The sequence below is a fragment of the Leptonychotes weddellii genome, chromosome 16 (assembly GCF_054177405.1).
Source record: "Leptonychotes weddellii isolate Sample4059 chromosome 16, ASM5417740v2, whole genome shotgun sequence".
Classification (NCBI taxonomy): domain Eukaryota; kingdom Metazoa; phylum Chordata; class Mammalia; order Carnivora; family Phocidae; genus Leptonychotes; species Leptonychotes weddellii.
This window is the reverse complement of record NC_138384.1, coordinates 47,535,632-47,551,864: the sequence shown is the minus strand read 5'-3', so window position 1 is coordinate 47,551,864 and position 16,233 is coordinate 47,535,632. Positions and strand designations below refer to the sequence as shown.

General features: G+C 37.8%; 1 protein-coding gene and 1 long non-coding RNA gene across 2 annotated transcripts in view; both read left to right on the top strand.

Moving 5' to 3' along the window:
* The window catches only part of LOC145717681 (uncharacterized), a 281,227-nt gene that overhangs the window by 188,142 nt on the left and 76,852 nt on the right, over positions 1 to 16,233 (top strand). The window lies entirely within an intron of this gene.
* Positions 1,993 to 14,502, top strand: LOC145715818 (uncharacterized). The gene is made up of 2 exons (XM_081807639.1): positions 1,993 to 3,648; positions 7,935 to 14,502. Exons 1-2 carry the CDS (start codon positions 3,588 to 3,590, stop codon positions 9,920 to 9,922), a joined length of 2,049 nt encoding a protein of 682 aa, XP_081663765.1. The 5' UTR covers positions 1,993 to 3,587; the 3' UTR covers positions 9,923 to 14,502.

Here is a 16,233-nt window from a genome sequence, read left to right as displayed (position 1 = left end):
AATGTAGAAAACAATAATAAAAATCTGCTTTTGAGTGTATTAAACATCTGTCCATCTGTTTATAAAGAAGTAGTTTTTGAAAATAAGAACATAAAGGAAGACTGTATAGGAGCAGTTATATGCTCTTAAAGCTAAGTTAGTATCAACTGAAATTCAGATATTATTAGTTCAATATGTAAACTGTAATCCCCAGAGTAACCACTCAAAAAATAACTTAAAAATATACAGAAAAATGACAAAGGCAATCAAAATGGTATGCACACACAGACACACAAAGAAGGAATTATGAAACAAAATATTAGACATACAGAAAGCAAATAGCTAAATAGGCAGAAGTCATACTTAGCAGTAGTAACTTGAAATGTAAATTGATTAAACTCTTCAATAAAAGACAAAGGAATTAATTTTTTAAAATGATTTCACTCTAGATCTACAAAAGCCTCACTTTAGATACATAAATAGGTTGAAAGTGAAAGGATGGGGGCGCCTGGGTGGCTCAGTCATTAGCGTCTGCCTTTGGCTCAGGTCATGATCCCAGGTTCCTGAGATCAAGCCCTGCATCAGGCTCCCTGCTCCGCGGGAAGCCTGCTTCTCCTTCTCCCACTCCCCCTGCTTGTATTCCCTCTCTCGCTGTGTCTCTCTCTGTCAAATAAATAAATAAAATCTTAAAAAAAAAAAAAGTGGAAGGATGGAAAAAGATACTCCATGCAAATAGTAATGAAACCTAGGTGGGTAGCTATACAGATGATAGATCAAATAGACTAAGTTGTTAAATTGTTACCAGAGATGTTGAAGGACATTACATTTTGAAAAAAGGGTCAATCCATCAGGAAGATAAAACAACTATAAACAATATGTACATAACAACAAAGCCCCCAGTTTTTTGAAGCAAAAATTGAGGAGCTCTACTATAATAGTTGGAGACCTCAATACTCCCCTTTTAATAATGGAAAGAACAACCAGACATAATATCAGTAAGGAAATAAAGGACTGAGCAACACTAAATCAACTAGACTTAGCAGACATAAACAGAACACTCCCAACAAAAACAATGCACTAAAAAATTAGGAATAGAAGGGAACTTCATCAGTCTGAAAAAAAGGGTATTACTAAAATTCCACAGCTAACATTATACTCGATGGTAAAAGACTGAAAACTTACACCCTAATACTAAGAACAAAATAAGAGTGCCCCATTTTGTCACCACACTTTAACACTGTACTGAAGTTCTAACCAGAGAAAATAGAGAGGAAAGATAAATAAAATGTGTCAAAACTGGAAAAGAAATCAAACTATGTCTATTCACAGAATACATGATCTTATACTTAGAAATAATCCTCAAAAGAACTATTAGAAATACTACAGTGCATTAGTACAATATCAGCACTCAAAATTCAGTTGTATTTCTGTACACTAGCAATCAACAAATTGAAAGTAAGGAAACAATTCCATTTACAAGAGCATCAAAATGGATGGGAATAAGTTTAACCAAGGAAATGGAAGATTTATACACACTGAAAACTACAAAGTTGCAGAGAAAAATTGAAACCTAAATAAATGTCAAGATAGCCTGTGTTTGTGGATCAGAAGACATTAAGATGGCAGTACTCCCCAAAGTGAGATAAAGAGTAATGCAATCCCCAGCAAAATCTCAACAGCCTTTTTTGCACAAATGGGAAACCTGATTCTAAAACTCACTGATTTGGTTAAGGACCCCAAATAACCAAAATTAACATGAGAAAGAACAAGGTTGGAGGACCTAGAATTCCCAACACCAAACCTTTTTTTTTTTTTTTAAAGATTTTATTTATTTGACAGAGACATAGCGAGAGAGGGAACACAAGCAGGGGGAGTGGGAGAGGGAGAAGCAGGCTTCCCGCTGAGCAGGGAGCCCGACGCGGAACTCGATCCCAGAGTTCCACATCGGGCTCCCTGAGCCAAAGGCAGACGCTTAACCGACTGAGCCACCCAGGCGCCCCCCAACATCAAACCTTACTACAAATCTTGAGTAATCAAAACTATAACTCCAGCAGAGGCTAGAAATATAGATCAAAGCGATAGAATTGAGCATCCATAAATAAACCCATACACCTATAGTCAATTCCTTTTTTATAAGGGTGCCAAAAACAGTCAGTGGAAAAAGAACACTCTATTAAATGGTGTTGGCACACTGGATATCCATGTGAAAGAGAATAAAATTGAAACTAACTTGTACCATATAAATAATTCAGAATTAATCAAAGACCAAATGTAAGAGCTAAAACAAACTCTTGGATGAAAACATAGAGGGAAATCTTCATGACCTTGGAGTTGGCAGTGGGTTTAATATATGACACCAAAAGCAAAAGAGAAAGAAAATAGATAAAGTGGTCATCATCAAAATTAATAATGTTTGTGCACTGAAGGACATTATCACAGAAGTGAAACATAATCTACCAAATGGGAGGAAATAGTTTGCAAATCACATACCTAGTAAGGGTCTAGAACCTAGAATATATGAAGAACTTCTACAGTTCAACAACCAAAATAAAAAGAACCCAATTTTAAAAAATGGTTAAAGGATTTTAATAGACATTTCTCCATAGAAGATAAACAACTGAAACAGGCCACTGAAGAGAGGTTCAATGAAATCAGTCATTAGTGAATTGCAAAGTCAAAACCACAATGAGATACCATTTCACACCCACTAGGATGAGTACAGTAAAACAAAAAGTGTTGGTAAAGATGTGGAGAAATTAGAATCATGACACATTCTGTTAAAATGTTGTAGCTGCTGTGGAAAACAGTGGCAGATTCTTGAAAAATTAAACAATGTGACCCAGTAATTCCACTCCTAGGTATATAACCAAAAGAATTGAAAACAGGTATCCAAACATCTACTTGTACTTGAATGTTCATAGCAACATTCATTAGCAACATTAGCCAAAGGTGATAACCAAATGCCCATCAATAGATAGTGAATACAGTCTAGTCCTACAATGGAATACTATTCAGCCATAAAAAAGCAATGTACTGATACATACTACATCATGGATGAACCCCAAACATTATTCCAAGTGGCCAGATGCAAAAAAGTCATATTTTATACCATTCCATTTACATGAAAAATCCAAAATAGGTAAATCCATAGAGACAAGCATTAGGGGTTGCCAGGGACTGGGGAAGAAAGGGGGAATAGGAAGCACTTGCTTAATGGGTAAAGGATTTCCATTGGGAATGATAAAAATGTTTTTGATCTAGACTGAGGTGATGTTTGTTCAACACTGTGAATGTACTAAATGCCACCGAATGGTACTTAAAAATGGCTAATTTTGTTATGTTGAGTTTCACTTAAGAAAATTAGAGAATTATAACTTGCTCAGAATTATCTTACACAGATCATTCGGAACACTCACTCCAGTCAAGTCAGCCTTTACACATCTCTGCTTCTTTTATTTTGTGTCAAAATCAGAACACTCTGCCTGTCCGCTTGGTGAAATGTGTTTTCATTTCAGGGACAGGTGACCTTCAGGGATGTGGCCATAGAATTCTCTGAGGAGGAGTGGGAGTGTCTGGACCCTGCTCAGAGGGCCTTGTACAGGGACGTGATGGTGGAGAACTACAGGAACCTGGTCTCCCTGGGTGAGGATAGTTTCCCTCCAGAAGTCGGTAATTACTTTTGTATATTTTTGCATTTTCTCTTGAGAGCCCCTGACTTGATTGCATGAGTTTCAGATCCCTGTTCTTAAGGGAGTGATTGAAGCTGTTTTGATTGAGAATGGAAAGGCTTCAAAATGTCAAGTGGACTCTAACTTTCCTTTTCTTCAGAAGTTCTGCATTTTCATGCTTCATTAGGTGGTTGCAGAACATTAATGTCAGAAAACCGGGCGCCTGGATGGCTCAGTCGTTGAGCGTCTGCCTTCAGCTCAGGTCATGATCCCAGAGTCCTGGGATCGGGCCCCGCATCATGTCTCCTTTGTCATAAATTAATTGACCATGTGTGTGGGTTTATTTCTGGGTTCTCTTCTGTTGATCTCTGTGTCTGTTTTTATGCTAATACCTTATTGTTTTAATTACCACAGCTTTGTAATGAAGGAGTTTGAAATCAGGGAATGTGATGCCTCTAACTTTGTTCTTCTTTCTCAAGATGCTTTGGCCATTCAGGGTCCTTTGTGGTTCCATACAGATTGTAGGATTTCTCTATTTTGTGTCCAGGTTTTTACATGGACATAAATTTTCAACTTATTTGTATAAATACCGAAGAGTTTGATTACTAGATCGTATTTAAGAGTATATTTAATTCTGTAAGAAAGTGGTATAGCATTTTGCATTCCCACCAGCAGTGAATGAGAGTTCTTATTATTCCACATCCTCAGTAGTATTTGGTATTTCAGTGTTCTGGATTTTGGCTATTCATAAATGTGTAGTGGTATCTCATTGTTTTAACACACATTTTCCTCAGTTAAATATATGACATTCTTTAAGCTGATAATTTGTGATATCTTGAGGACATACTTTTTAAGTTACTGCCTTAGTCACAGAAATACCATTCAATTGACTTGCCTTAGCTTTTTGTATAAGATACATTATTTTTTCCCTTTATATGTAGTTTTCTAAAAATAACTTTTGAATTTAATTTTCATTTTTTTCTTGCTACAAATAATTTATTCTAATATTCTTGTTTAGATTCATCATGTACATCTTGGTATACTAATCTAATATTTAAATATCTCATTTTATTTAAGGAAACAAAGGAAGTTTTTTTTATACTCCATGGTTTCCTTATTACTACTGCTCCTAATACGTGGGTTTCCCAGAAAATTTCTTAAGCTCTTGAAATTACATATTTCAGTTAACCCATGAAGCCTGCTTTGTTCCTGTCCTCATTTTCAACTGAACTCCATGAAAAACGTCACCTGCTCCTTGTTGACACACATCCCATTGCTGTCCTGTTTTTCTATGATTGGCTGCTTATGTTGCTAACCCCATCTATGCACATAGACCTCTGCTGTGGACCACAGTGACACAGCCAAAGATTGTTTCTATGTTTAAATACTGCTATTAACACTGTCCTTCCATATAAACATTCTGTGTTCTAGATCATTTAGTAATGCTCCTCAGGGGCACTAATTTCTGATGATGTTTTTGAAGTCAGATTATGTAACTATGTACACACACAACACACACATCTAGTTAAAAGCACTTCTCACCTGATGTCTCTTGAATGTTTGGGATTGTAATGTTAAAAGAAGATACGATTTCAGATAATTTACAAATTCCAGGAAAAGACATTGTTATTTTTCTATAACAAGCAAGGACATTTGGATTAAAAATCTTATCTAAATTGATGTTTCTCGGGGCGCCTGGGTGGCTCAGATGGTTAAGCGTCTGCCTTCGGCTCAGGTCATGATCCCAGAGTCCTGGGATCGAGTCCCGCATCGGGCTCCCTGCTCCTTGGGAGCCTGCTTCTCCCTCTGCTTCTCTCTCTCTCTCTGTCTCTCTCTGTCTCTCATGAATAAATAAAATAAAATCTTTAAAAAAATAAATAAATAAATTGATGTTTCTCTTGTGCTCGCTTTGGCAGCACATATACTAAATTGATGTTTCTCTTTTTTTTTTTTTTAAAGATTTTTTATTTTTTTATTTGAGAGAGAGAGAATGAGAGAGAGCACATGAGAGTGGGGAGGGTCAGAGGGAGAAGCAGACTCCCTGCCAAGCACGGAGCCCGATGCGGGACTCGATCCTGGGACTCCAGGATCATGACCTGAGCCGAAGGCAGTCACTTAACCAACTGAGCCACCCAGGCGCCCCTGATGTTTCTCTTTTTAAAAATATATAATTTAGTTAATATGTTACTTTTTTACCAAATATAATAACATCCCCAAAGAATTTAAACCTTGGCAAAAGCTTCCTGCTAACTTATTTTCCACCATATAACCTTTGTGCCCTTAGCCAGAAGATTGTCAGTCATCCAGTACCCATGATCATCTTCCATTGCTGTACCTTTGAGAGTGTTTTATTGTATCTGCATGTGTTTATACAGTGAGTTTATCCATTCTCCTCTTGATAGCCATACCCAGGTTTTTGTTAAGAACATTCTTAAATGTGTCTGGAATATATCTATATATATCTCATATAGTGTGTGTGTATACATATATATGTGTATATATATAATATGTATAACTCTCTTGACTGTATACCTAGAAATGGAATTTGTGGGATAGTCAGTTTGATTTTTTTAGAGAGGTGTGAGCTGGGGTGGAGAGATAGGGGGAGGAGCAGAGGAAGAGGGAGAGAATCCTAGGCGGACTCCATGCTGAGCATGGAGCCCAACATGGGGCTCCATCCCATGACCCTGAGATCATGACCTGAGCCGAAATCAAGGGTCAGGTGCTTAACTGACTGAGCCACTCAGGTGCTCCAGAGTTTGATAGTTTTTGGAGCCAATACTGAAATAAATGCAAGCCTACAATCTTCCTGTAACACCATACTGTCTCCCTGTGGAATGTCTTCCACTTTCACCTCATACCCATGGTGTCAGTTCTGACAGAATGAGTCCGTATTCTTCCTGTTGCTCAATCGTCTCCTCTCTTTTTTCAAGGTCAGGCTTTTAACTGTTATAACACAATCATATCACCATAGATGTGCAAAGCACAAGCACTGCTCCCACTTTTCCTGTTACTCCTTGTGCTTCACTCTTGCTTTTCTGAACCCAAATCCTGGCCTTTGCTCAGATTTTTCATTGATCTAAACAAACTACTGGTATCTCCTGGTATATTAATTTTGAGCACCAACGCACCTGAGTGTCCACAGGACTTGCCCCTCCCCACACTGCCTTACCTACATAAGGAAAGACCCCTATTCATACGCAGTACAGCTTGCTCAATACAGCAGTATGATCTGGTGTTTAATAATAATGTATGCGGATATGATGAAAGAAAAAAGATACTTTAAGAAATCTGTGTGTAGGGGCACCTGGGTGGCTCAGTCGGTTAAGCGACTGCCTTCGGCTCAGGTCATGATCCTGGAGTCCCGGGATCGAGTCCCGCATCGGGCTCCCTGCTTGGCAGGGAGTCTGCTTCTCCCTCTGACCCTCTTCCCTCTCGTGCTCTCTAGCTCTCATTCTCTCTCTCTCAAATAAATAAATAAAATCTTTGGGGGAAAAAAAAAAGCTTAAAAAAAAAAAAAGAAATCTCTGTGTTACAATTAAACAGTTGATAAATCTAGCAGGTTAAGTAACCAGTTACACAAAATAACAGTCTCTGGAATTCTAAAGAATTCTTCCCTGAGAACTAAAGAAAGAATTTACATTCCATAAGGAACACACAGTAGGAGTAATGAAAGACATGTTGAGAATCACTGAATTACGAAATATCAGGTTCAGGTAAACACATTTTTATAAAGATTAAGAATTAGGGAAGACAGGGGCGCCTGGGTGGCTCAGTCGTTAAGCATCTGCCTTCGGCTCAGGTCATGATCCCAGAGTCCTGGGATCGAGCCCCGCATCGGGCTCCCTGCTCGGCGGGAGGCCTGCTTCTCCCTCTCCCACTCCCCCTGCTTGTGTTCCTGCTCTCGCTCTCTCTCTGTCAAATAAATAAATAGAAAAAATAAAAAAAAGAATTAGGGAAGACAGAAACCTCAATTATGATCTCATGTACAGTTATATAATAGCCAGTATATAGATCAGCTCCCTAATCATGAAGTATCAATTATCCAGGTATCTGGCCAAAAAATATGTATAGTATATAATGTATGTTTTGAAAACTTAAGATCAGAGAAAATAATATGGAAAAATTTATAAAAAGAAAACTTAAAAACATTATATATTACAGTAGTGTTTGTATATTACAATACTGTTTGAAGACTGTGCTTGAGAAATTTCTTAGGTTCATTATAAGCATTTTTTTTGTAGGAGTATGTAATTCAGTATAAAATATTTACCTTCTATTTGATAGGAAGCCTTTCTGCTGGATTTGCAATCAAGGACTTATCACCAATAGAGGACATTAATAAAGGAGAATTATACCACTTAGTGATACTGGAGAGAAATGAAACTCATAGCATCAAGGATTTTGATCTCAAGGAAGTCTGGGAAAATATGCATGAGTTTGAGAGTCACTGGAGATATGATGCAAGAAATTACAAAGAAGTGCCTTTGACACATAACAAAAATCTCATTCATAGAAAAGATCAACAGCTTAATAAATCCTCAATTACTTTTCCTCAAAAGCAGAGTATTACTGTAAAAAATAATACATACCAATATTTCATGCATGATGAGCCATTTGTAAGGCATTTGTTAAAACTGGAAAATAACATAAGTGGTGCTGGAAACTGGTACATAAACTGTTTGGAAAATAGAATTGGATTAAGTTTGCAGGGACACCTGGCTGAACTGCAGAGATTTCATACTGAGGAAAAAATGTATGAATGTAATCAAGTTGAGAAATCTGTCAACAATGGTTCCTCTGTTTCACCACTTCAGAGAATTCCATCTAGTATCAAAAACATTTGGAATAAATACAGGAAGATTTTAAAATATCCTTTGTTACCTGCACAATACAGAAGAGCATACACTAGAGGAAAATCTTACAACTGTAATGACTGTGGGAAGGCTTTTAGCAAAAGCTCAAATCTCATGAGTCATGAGAGAATTCATTCAGGACAGAGACCTTACAAATGTAATGAGTGTGGCAAAACCTTTACGGAGCGTTCACATCTTACTCAACATAAGAAAATCCATACTGGAGAGAAACCTTACAAATGTAATGAGTGTGGCAAAGCCTTTAACCAGTGTTCGAACCTCACTAGACATCAGAGAGTCCATACAGGAGAGAAACCATATAAATGTAACATATGTGGCAAGGTCTGTAGTCAAAATTCAAACCTTGCAAATCATCAGAGAATGCATACTGGAGAGAAACCTTACAAATGTAATGAATGTGGTAAGGCCTTTATCCAACGTTCACACCTTTGGAGTCATGAGAGAATTCATACTGGAGAGAAACCTTACAAATGTAATGAATGCAGCAAAGCCTTTGCTGAACGTTCAGGCCTTACTCAGCATAAGAAGATCCATACCGGAGAGAAACCTTACAAATGTAATGAGTGTGGCAAAGCTTTTAAGCAGTGCTCACACCTCATTAGACATCAGAATACACATCCTGGAGAGAAACCACACAAATGTAATGTATGTGGCAAGGCCTTTATCCAAAGCTCTAGCCTTATAGAACATCAGAGAATTCATACAGGAGAAAAACCTTATAAATGTAATAAATGTGATAAGGCTTTTATCAGACGGTCACACCTATGGGGTCATGAGAGAACTCATACTGGAGAGAAACCTTATGAATGTATTGAGTGTGGCAAAGCCTTTGCTGAGCGTTCAAATCTTACTCAACATAGAAAAATCCATACTGGAGAGAAACCTTATACATGTAATGAGTGTGGCAAAGCTTTTACCCAATTTGCAAACCTTACTAGGCATCAGAAAATACACACTGGAGAGAAACCACACAAATGTGATGTTTGTGACAAGGCTTTTATCCAAAGTTCAAGCCTTATGGAACATCAAAGAATTCACACAGGAGAAAAACCTTATAAATGTAATAAATGTGATAAGGCTTTTATTAAACGTTCTCACCTTTGGGGTCATGAGAGAACTCATACTGGAGAGAAACCTTATAAATGTAATGAGTGTGGCAAAGCCTTTACGGAGCGTTCACATCTTACTCAGCATAAGAAAATCCACACTGGAGAGAAACCTTATACATGTAATGAGTGTGGCAAAGCTTTTACCCAGTTTGCAAAACTTAACAGGCATCAGAAAATACATGGTGAAAAGAAACATTATAAATCTAGTATGTGTGGCAGTGGTTTTATTCAAAGCTCAAGCTTTGGGGATCATCAAAGAACTCACAGTAGAAAGAAACCTTACAAATAAAATGATTAAGCAAGTGTTCAAGCCTTATTCAACATCAGAATTCCATTATGGAGAGGAACCATATGAAACTCATGTGGCAAAGCCTGTAACCAGGGGTTTACACCTCACTTGATATCAGAATATAAATCTCTAAAAGAAAGCACACAAATGTGTAATGTATGGCAAGGCTTATCCAAAGTTTATACGTTGCGGAACATAACAGTTCTTACTAGATAGAAACCTTACAAATGTAGTGAGTGTGATCAGCTTTATAAAAAATGTACAACTTGGGGGGTGGGGATAGGGGAATGTGATTAAGAGGTACAAATTTCCAGTGATTAAAAAAAAAAAGTACAACTTTGTGATCATGAAAGAATTCATATGAGATGGAAACCATATAAATGTGTCAAGGTCCTTACCTCAGGAAACACCAAAGAATTCATACTGGACAGAAACATTACAAATATAATGAAGGTGATAATTTATTTAGCCAATTCTCTCAATGGACTACAATAAGAAAATTCATACTAGGGGAAGTAAGTCTATTTTGAGAATTAACCAATCTTAGATGTTAAATTCCACAGAAAATTTAAATTATTTAAAACTAATGAGATGATGTGTATCAGTAGAACAAGGATATCTGTGGAAAGACCTACTAATTATCTTCAGCTTACCATTTTTTAAAATATTTTAAGTAATATCAACACCCAATGTGGAATTCAAACTCACAACCCCAAGATCAAGAGTCGCATGCTCTTCTGACTGAGCCAGCCAGAAGTCACTGTAAATTTTTTTTACTCAATTACTTGAGGTTTCCTGAGGCTGCATTATTATTGATGACTTACAACCTGAAGTTTGGGACCCACTGATGTTATACTTTAATTACATGCATTTAATGTGTCACCATAATGGTCTCAGAAGGGATCAGTAAGGTGAAAGGACCTAGTTCATTAGCTGGGGCTTATTCATACCTATGTAACCTGGAAAAACTAGGACACTAATTTTAAGATACAGTAGGGTGTAAGTTTGAGAGCATAGGGAGTGGCAGGGAATAGTGTAAAACTGTTAATCTAAATTGCCATGTTTTCTGTGATCACAGCCTCTTCTCTAGATTTGTTGGTATGACTGAGGGCCTTTGTTGATGATGATTACAGGAAAGGATGATGAAACAGTAGGCCAGGACATTGAGAGAATGAGACTTTCATGTGAGTAGAAGGACAAGTTACTAGGGATGGCATATGTAGTAGAAAAAATGGAGGGGGAATGATGATCTCTCCCTCTTTTGAAAGGTAATAGTTGTGTATCATAGATTAGTAGAAATTAGTCTTATTTTTGGAAACTGAAGAGAAAGTTCTAGAGGACATTTTAATCAAAAGAACCAGAGTAGTATGCTTGTGAAGGATTCAAATTTGGCCACTGAAATTGCGTTTTGATACCATTTTATTTAGGATATTATAAATTCTCATATCTAAATAAGTAAAATAGAAACCTTTTTTTGTAACACTGAATGAACCACGTGCCTTTTATTAGCCCAAGTGTATCCCACACCTCATTGGGGCATTTCATAATGAACACTAATAATACATCCTTGGGCTCCATAGGTTGAATGTCATCCCTAACAACTTTTTTCCATGTTAGATTCACACAACTTACAGTCTTGGAAATACATATTCATAATTTCAATTTGAAAGTTACACAATTTCAAACTCTCACCCTCTAAAACCTGCCTCCCTGTTCATGAACACACACTGTATGATGATTACATTTCTACCTGCCTTTCTTTTGTGCTGAAATGAGACCCATGGGTTGCACCTTTACATTAAATGAAAATAGAAAAATAGTAAGCATATGAAAAGTATTAGGAAATAAAATGTCAGAAATAAGGATAAAGATAATCTCTTTTGTGCTGGAGTGCTCAGGGAAATAAGTTGAAAAGATCAGTGTTCGTTGAGTTTACTCTCAAGAACAAATACTGACACAATGGGAATCTTTTGATAACTAGCAATCTCAGATATTTACCCTCTAAAACATTTTTTGCTAGTTTGCACTTGTGCTTACTTCGCTGGAAGAGGATGTTTGGATGTCATGAATGAGGACTTCATACAATAAAGTGTTACAAGAACGTTTATTACATAATGATGCTTTCTGGGGAGAGCAGGATAGACCTCTTCAGGTTGTTCTAAAAATGGCTAGAGAACGCAGGGAATGATGACTGGTTTGTTATGATGGTTACTATGTGGGGCTGGGGTGATGGCACTCACTTATGGTGTGCACTTTCAACTAATGCCAAGGGAAGGGGCACTTGGGCTTTATTAGCTTGCCTTGCCCAGATGGGCAGCATAGTAAGAGGTTATAATGAGGCTTAACAGGTATTGTTCGTCAGACATCAAAAATGGAGTCAGACTAACTGAATGTTTACTCCTGACTTGGTAGGGAAAAGACCACAATCTTCCTCATGCTAACACACTACCTTCATTTCCCTGGTACACATACAGACCCCGCTGCACAATATGATTGTTGAAAATGGTGAAATACTGTTTAGATAAATTATCTAAGGTATTTTTAAACTTAATGATGTCACAATTATATTGCTATTAAGTTACAGTCTAATATTAAAATATATGTGGAAAAATACATGTGGAAGTGATAGAATATGTCCCAACTACAAGCCTGTTGTAGATCTCTCACTTTAAGGTAGAATGGAATGAATGGAATCTCAAAATCAGTCCTTTCATTTCTCTACCAAGATACTAGAATCAGAATATCTGTATTGAAACTTGGCAAATTATTTTAGTTTTAGGTTCAGATAAATAAACTAACTTAAAATAAATTTCAAAGGAAATAAATCTTTAAGTTAGAAAATGCTGAACTAATAATTTTTGAATCTCATTTGGAACACCTATCAAGTCATGGGTTGCACAGAACATACTCAGGATAAAGAACGAAGTCCGCTGATAAAATCTGTCTCTCCCCACAGTTGCCCTTGACTACCTTGTCATTTAATATTAATAAGGGGTATTTTTAATTTGGTCTGCAAAATGTTTTCTCTAACACCTTTTTCTTTTACCTTCTGTTCTTTAGGCGTGAATATGAAATTTGAAAAATCCCTAATATCCTTATTAAAATTGCATTATTAAAATTTCTAGCTGATTGGAAAAACTTACTGGGATTATCATTTCCATGTAAGCAAGACAAAACCTAATGATGAAAAGGGCTTTGCCCCTCACCATTCACCCTTGGTCATACAGTGGCCGTCCTGCTGTAAGGAGAGAGGGCTGCTAACGGAGGTAGAGCAGGCAGAGAACTGCCCAGGGGACCTGTCACATCCAGCACTACAACGAACACTACAACTCTGGGCTTCCTGTTACTTGGGAAATGATAAACCACCTACTTGTTTCAGCCACTGTTTTCCAGGAGGTCTGTCACTAAAAAACTGTCCTACCTGACAAATAAGATTCATATTTTGTATTGAGAGTAGAATGGAACATTTGAGAGGGGTTCCTGAATTTAAAATTTTGTAGCTTAGAAAAGCTTTATTAAAACATCCCTTCAGGGGCGCCTAGGTGGCTCAGTCAGTTAAGCATCTGGCTTTTGATTCTGGCTCAGGTTATGATCTCAGGGTCATGAGACAGAGTCCCACATCGGGCTCTGCACTCATCGGGGAGTGTGCCCAAGATTCGCCCCCTCTCTCTGCCCTTCCACCCCTCAAATAAACAAATCTTAAAAAAAAAAAAAAAAAAACCCCTTCACTGATGAGTTAGAGCTGTTTGGAACGTGTTGCCTAAAATTCACAATGTGAACAAAATATAGCATGAGAATTTATGACAAAATGTTCAGAACACTAAGAAAGTTACAGGAATAGGGAATTTGGTCCCACAAACAAAATTACATGTTTACTTATATTCCATAAGGGATAAGTCTATAAGCATAAAATATAATGCAAAGTTCATAAGTAGGTTCATGTACAGTGATAGACTTATAGGGTTTCCTAATTTAAACAGTTTTCTGGCAATGCCCATATGATGAGGTGATATTTGAGCAGAATCACTGAAAGTGTATCATGCAAATACAAATAAGGGCAAGTGGGTAGAGGAAACAGAAGGAGAAGATTGTTAGAATGGGAACATATTTACCGCAATTAGTATGTGGCTTGGTGAAATATTAAGTTTCTACTGGAGACATTTAAAATCTGGGACTCCTTATAGTTACAATTTTAAAAATTTTAACAAAATTCCCCAGAGTACATAAGATGATATGTAATAGATCCAAAATAATGATGACCTGTTTGGAGAATGCACATATTTCTTTATGGCAGCCTTACCATTACCAAGAGAACGCAGAGGTGGGGTGGGGTAATGAATTAAAGGAAAGATAGTAAATACCATTTGTCAAAACTATCTGACAGGACGGGTCGCCTGGGTGGCTCAGTCATTAAGCATCTGCCTTCAGCTCAGGGCATGATCCCAGGGTCCTGGGATCGAGCCCCGCATCGAGTCCCGCATCGGGCTCCCTGCTTGGCGGCAAGCCTGCTTCTCCCTCTCCCACTCCCCCTGCTTGTGTTCTCTCTCTCGCTGTCAAATAAATAAAATCTTAAAAAAAAACACAGAGGTTTGATCCCAGGACTTCTTAAGATACACACTTTTCCTTTTGTCTACACCCCTGTAGCCAGCCAGGGGTAGATTGCTACTTCCACTTACGAATGTGTATCAAGTAAAACTGGTGGGTCTTTTACACCTCAGTTATATCTTCAATGTCCATATCATAAATTTTTTTTACCATATAATAAAATATTATACTTTCAAACTGAATAGTAACAAAACACATATTTCATATGTTTTCCTCATGAGTACAAGACCTACTGACTCCCATTTATTCCTAGTTTTACTCTTCAAATTGAGACCAGTATTGTGTTACCAGTGCCTAATATTTGACTACGAAATTGACTTTTCAGTTATGTTTCAGATACCAAATTTTATACTAATTCAGATGTGATGAGAATGTGACTGTGTGTGCAAGGTTGGCAAACTTTTTATGTAAGGAACAGATAGTAAATATTTTATTCTTTGTAGGCCATACTGTTTCTGTTACAGCTATTCCAATATGTCCTTGTTGGATCAAAAGAACCTAAATATAGGTGTGGCTGCATTCCTATTATACTTCATCTAAAAACAGATGGGAGGCTGTATTTGGCTCATGTTCTGTAGGTTGGAGACTCCTGATCTACACAAAGGAATTAAGAGCACCAGAATAAGTACATGTGTAAATTAAAAATGACTTCCTATTTGCAAATCTCTTTAAAATACAGTGGGCTGTTTAAGAAACTAACAGTCTAGTACATATGTTTATAGCATATGTAATAGGAAACCTATAATAATGATAGCAAAGGGCAGGAGTGGAGAAATGGAAGCACACATGGAAAGGAAGGGTCTGATGCTCTATATGAGTTAAGTGTCAAGTCACATGAAGGTAGACTGGTAAGTTGTGTAGTACAACCCCTGAAGCAAGCACTTAAAAAACAGCTATAGCTAACACCAGTAAACCAAAAAAGGTTTCAAATAAAACCATTTCTAAAAATTCAGTTATTTCAAAGAAGAGAGAAAAAGGGGAAAGAACAAAGGAGACATGATGAAACCAATAGCAAGATAATTTAAATCTATATAATATCTGTAAAAGGAAATGGTCTAAAGACCCCAATGAAAAGCTAAAATTGTCAACTGTAATTTTCAAAGACCGACAACAATATGTTTCCTACAAGAAATTCAGTTCGAAAATTAAAGGACACAGGGGGCGGAGCAAGATGGCAGAGGAATAGGAGACCTGGATTTCGTCTGGTCTCAGGAAGTCAGCTGGATAGGGAATCAAACCAATCTGAACACTTACGAACTCAACAGGAGATCGAAGAAAAGAAGAACAACAACTCTCTGAACAGAAAAGCGACCACTTTCTGGAAGGTAGGACGTGCGGAGAAGTGAATCCGAGGCGATATTCGGGAGGATGGACGGCGGGGGAGGGGCCTCCGTCGGCCGCTTCTGGCAAGTGACAGAGCCGGGGAGCACAAAATCGGAACTTTTCGAAGTTGGCTCCGCTGAGGGACGTCACTCCGGTGGCTAAGTGGGGGGTGGAACCCTCGTGGGACAGTGTGGTCTCAGGACCCTCGGGGTCACAGAAAGACCAGGGTGCCTGAGTGTGGCAGAGCTCCCAGGTAACGGAGCAGGGAAGCCGGCTGCAGAAGTGGAGCCCAGGCGTGGGCTCTCAGCTCGGGGTTGCCATAAACCGTGATCCGCGGCACAGTCGGGCCACTGCTCCTCCAGCAGGGACCCAACAAGCGGCAG

Excerpts from the sequence above, each read along its gene's own strand:
- LOC145715818 (XM_081807639.1), top strand. The coding sequence starts at position 3,588 with ATGGTGGAGAACTACAGGAACCTGGTCTCCCTGGGTGAGGATAGTTTC. Across the intron at positions 3,649-7,934 it reads TAGTTTCCCTCCAGAAGTCG|GAAGCCTTTCTGCTGGATTT; the intron begins GTAATTACTTTT and ends TCTATTTGATAG.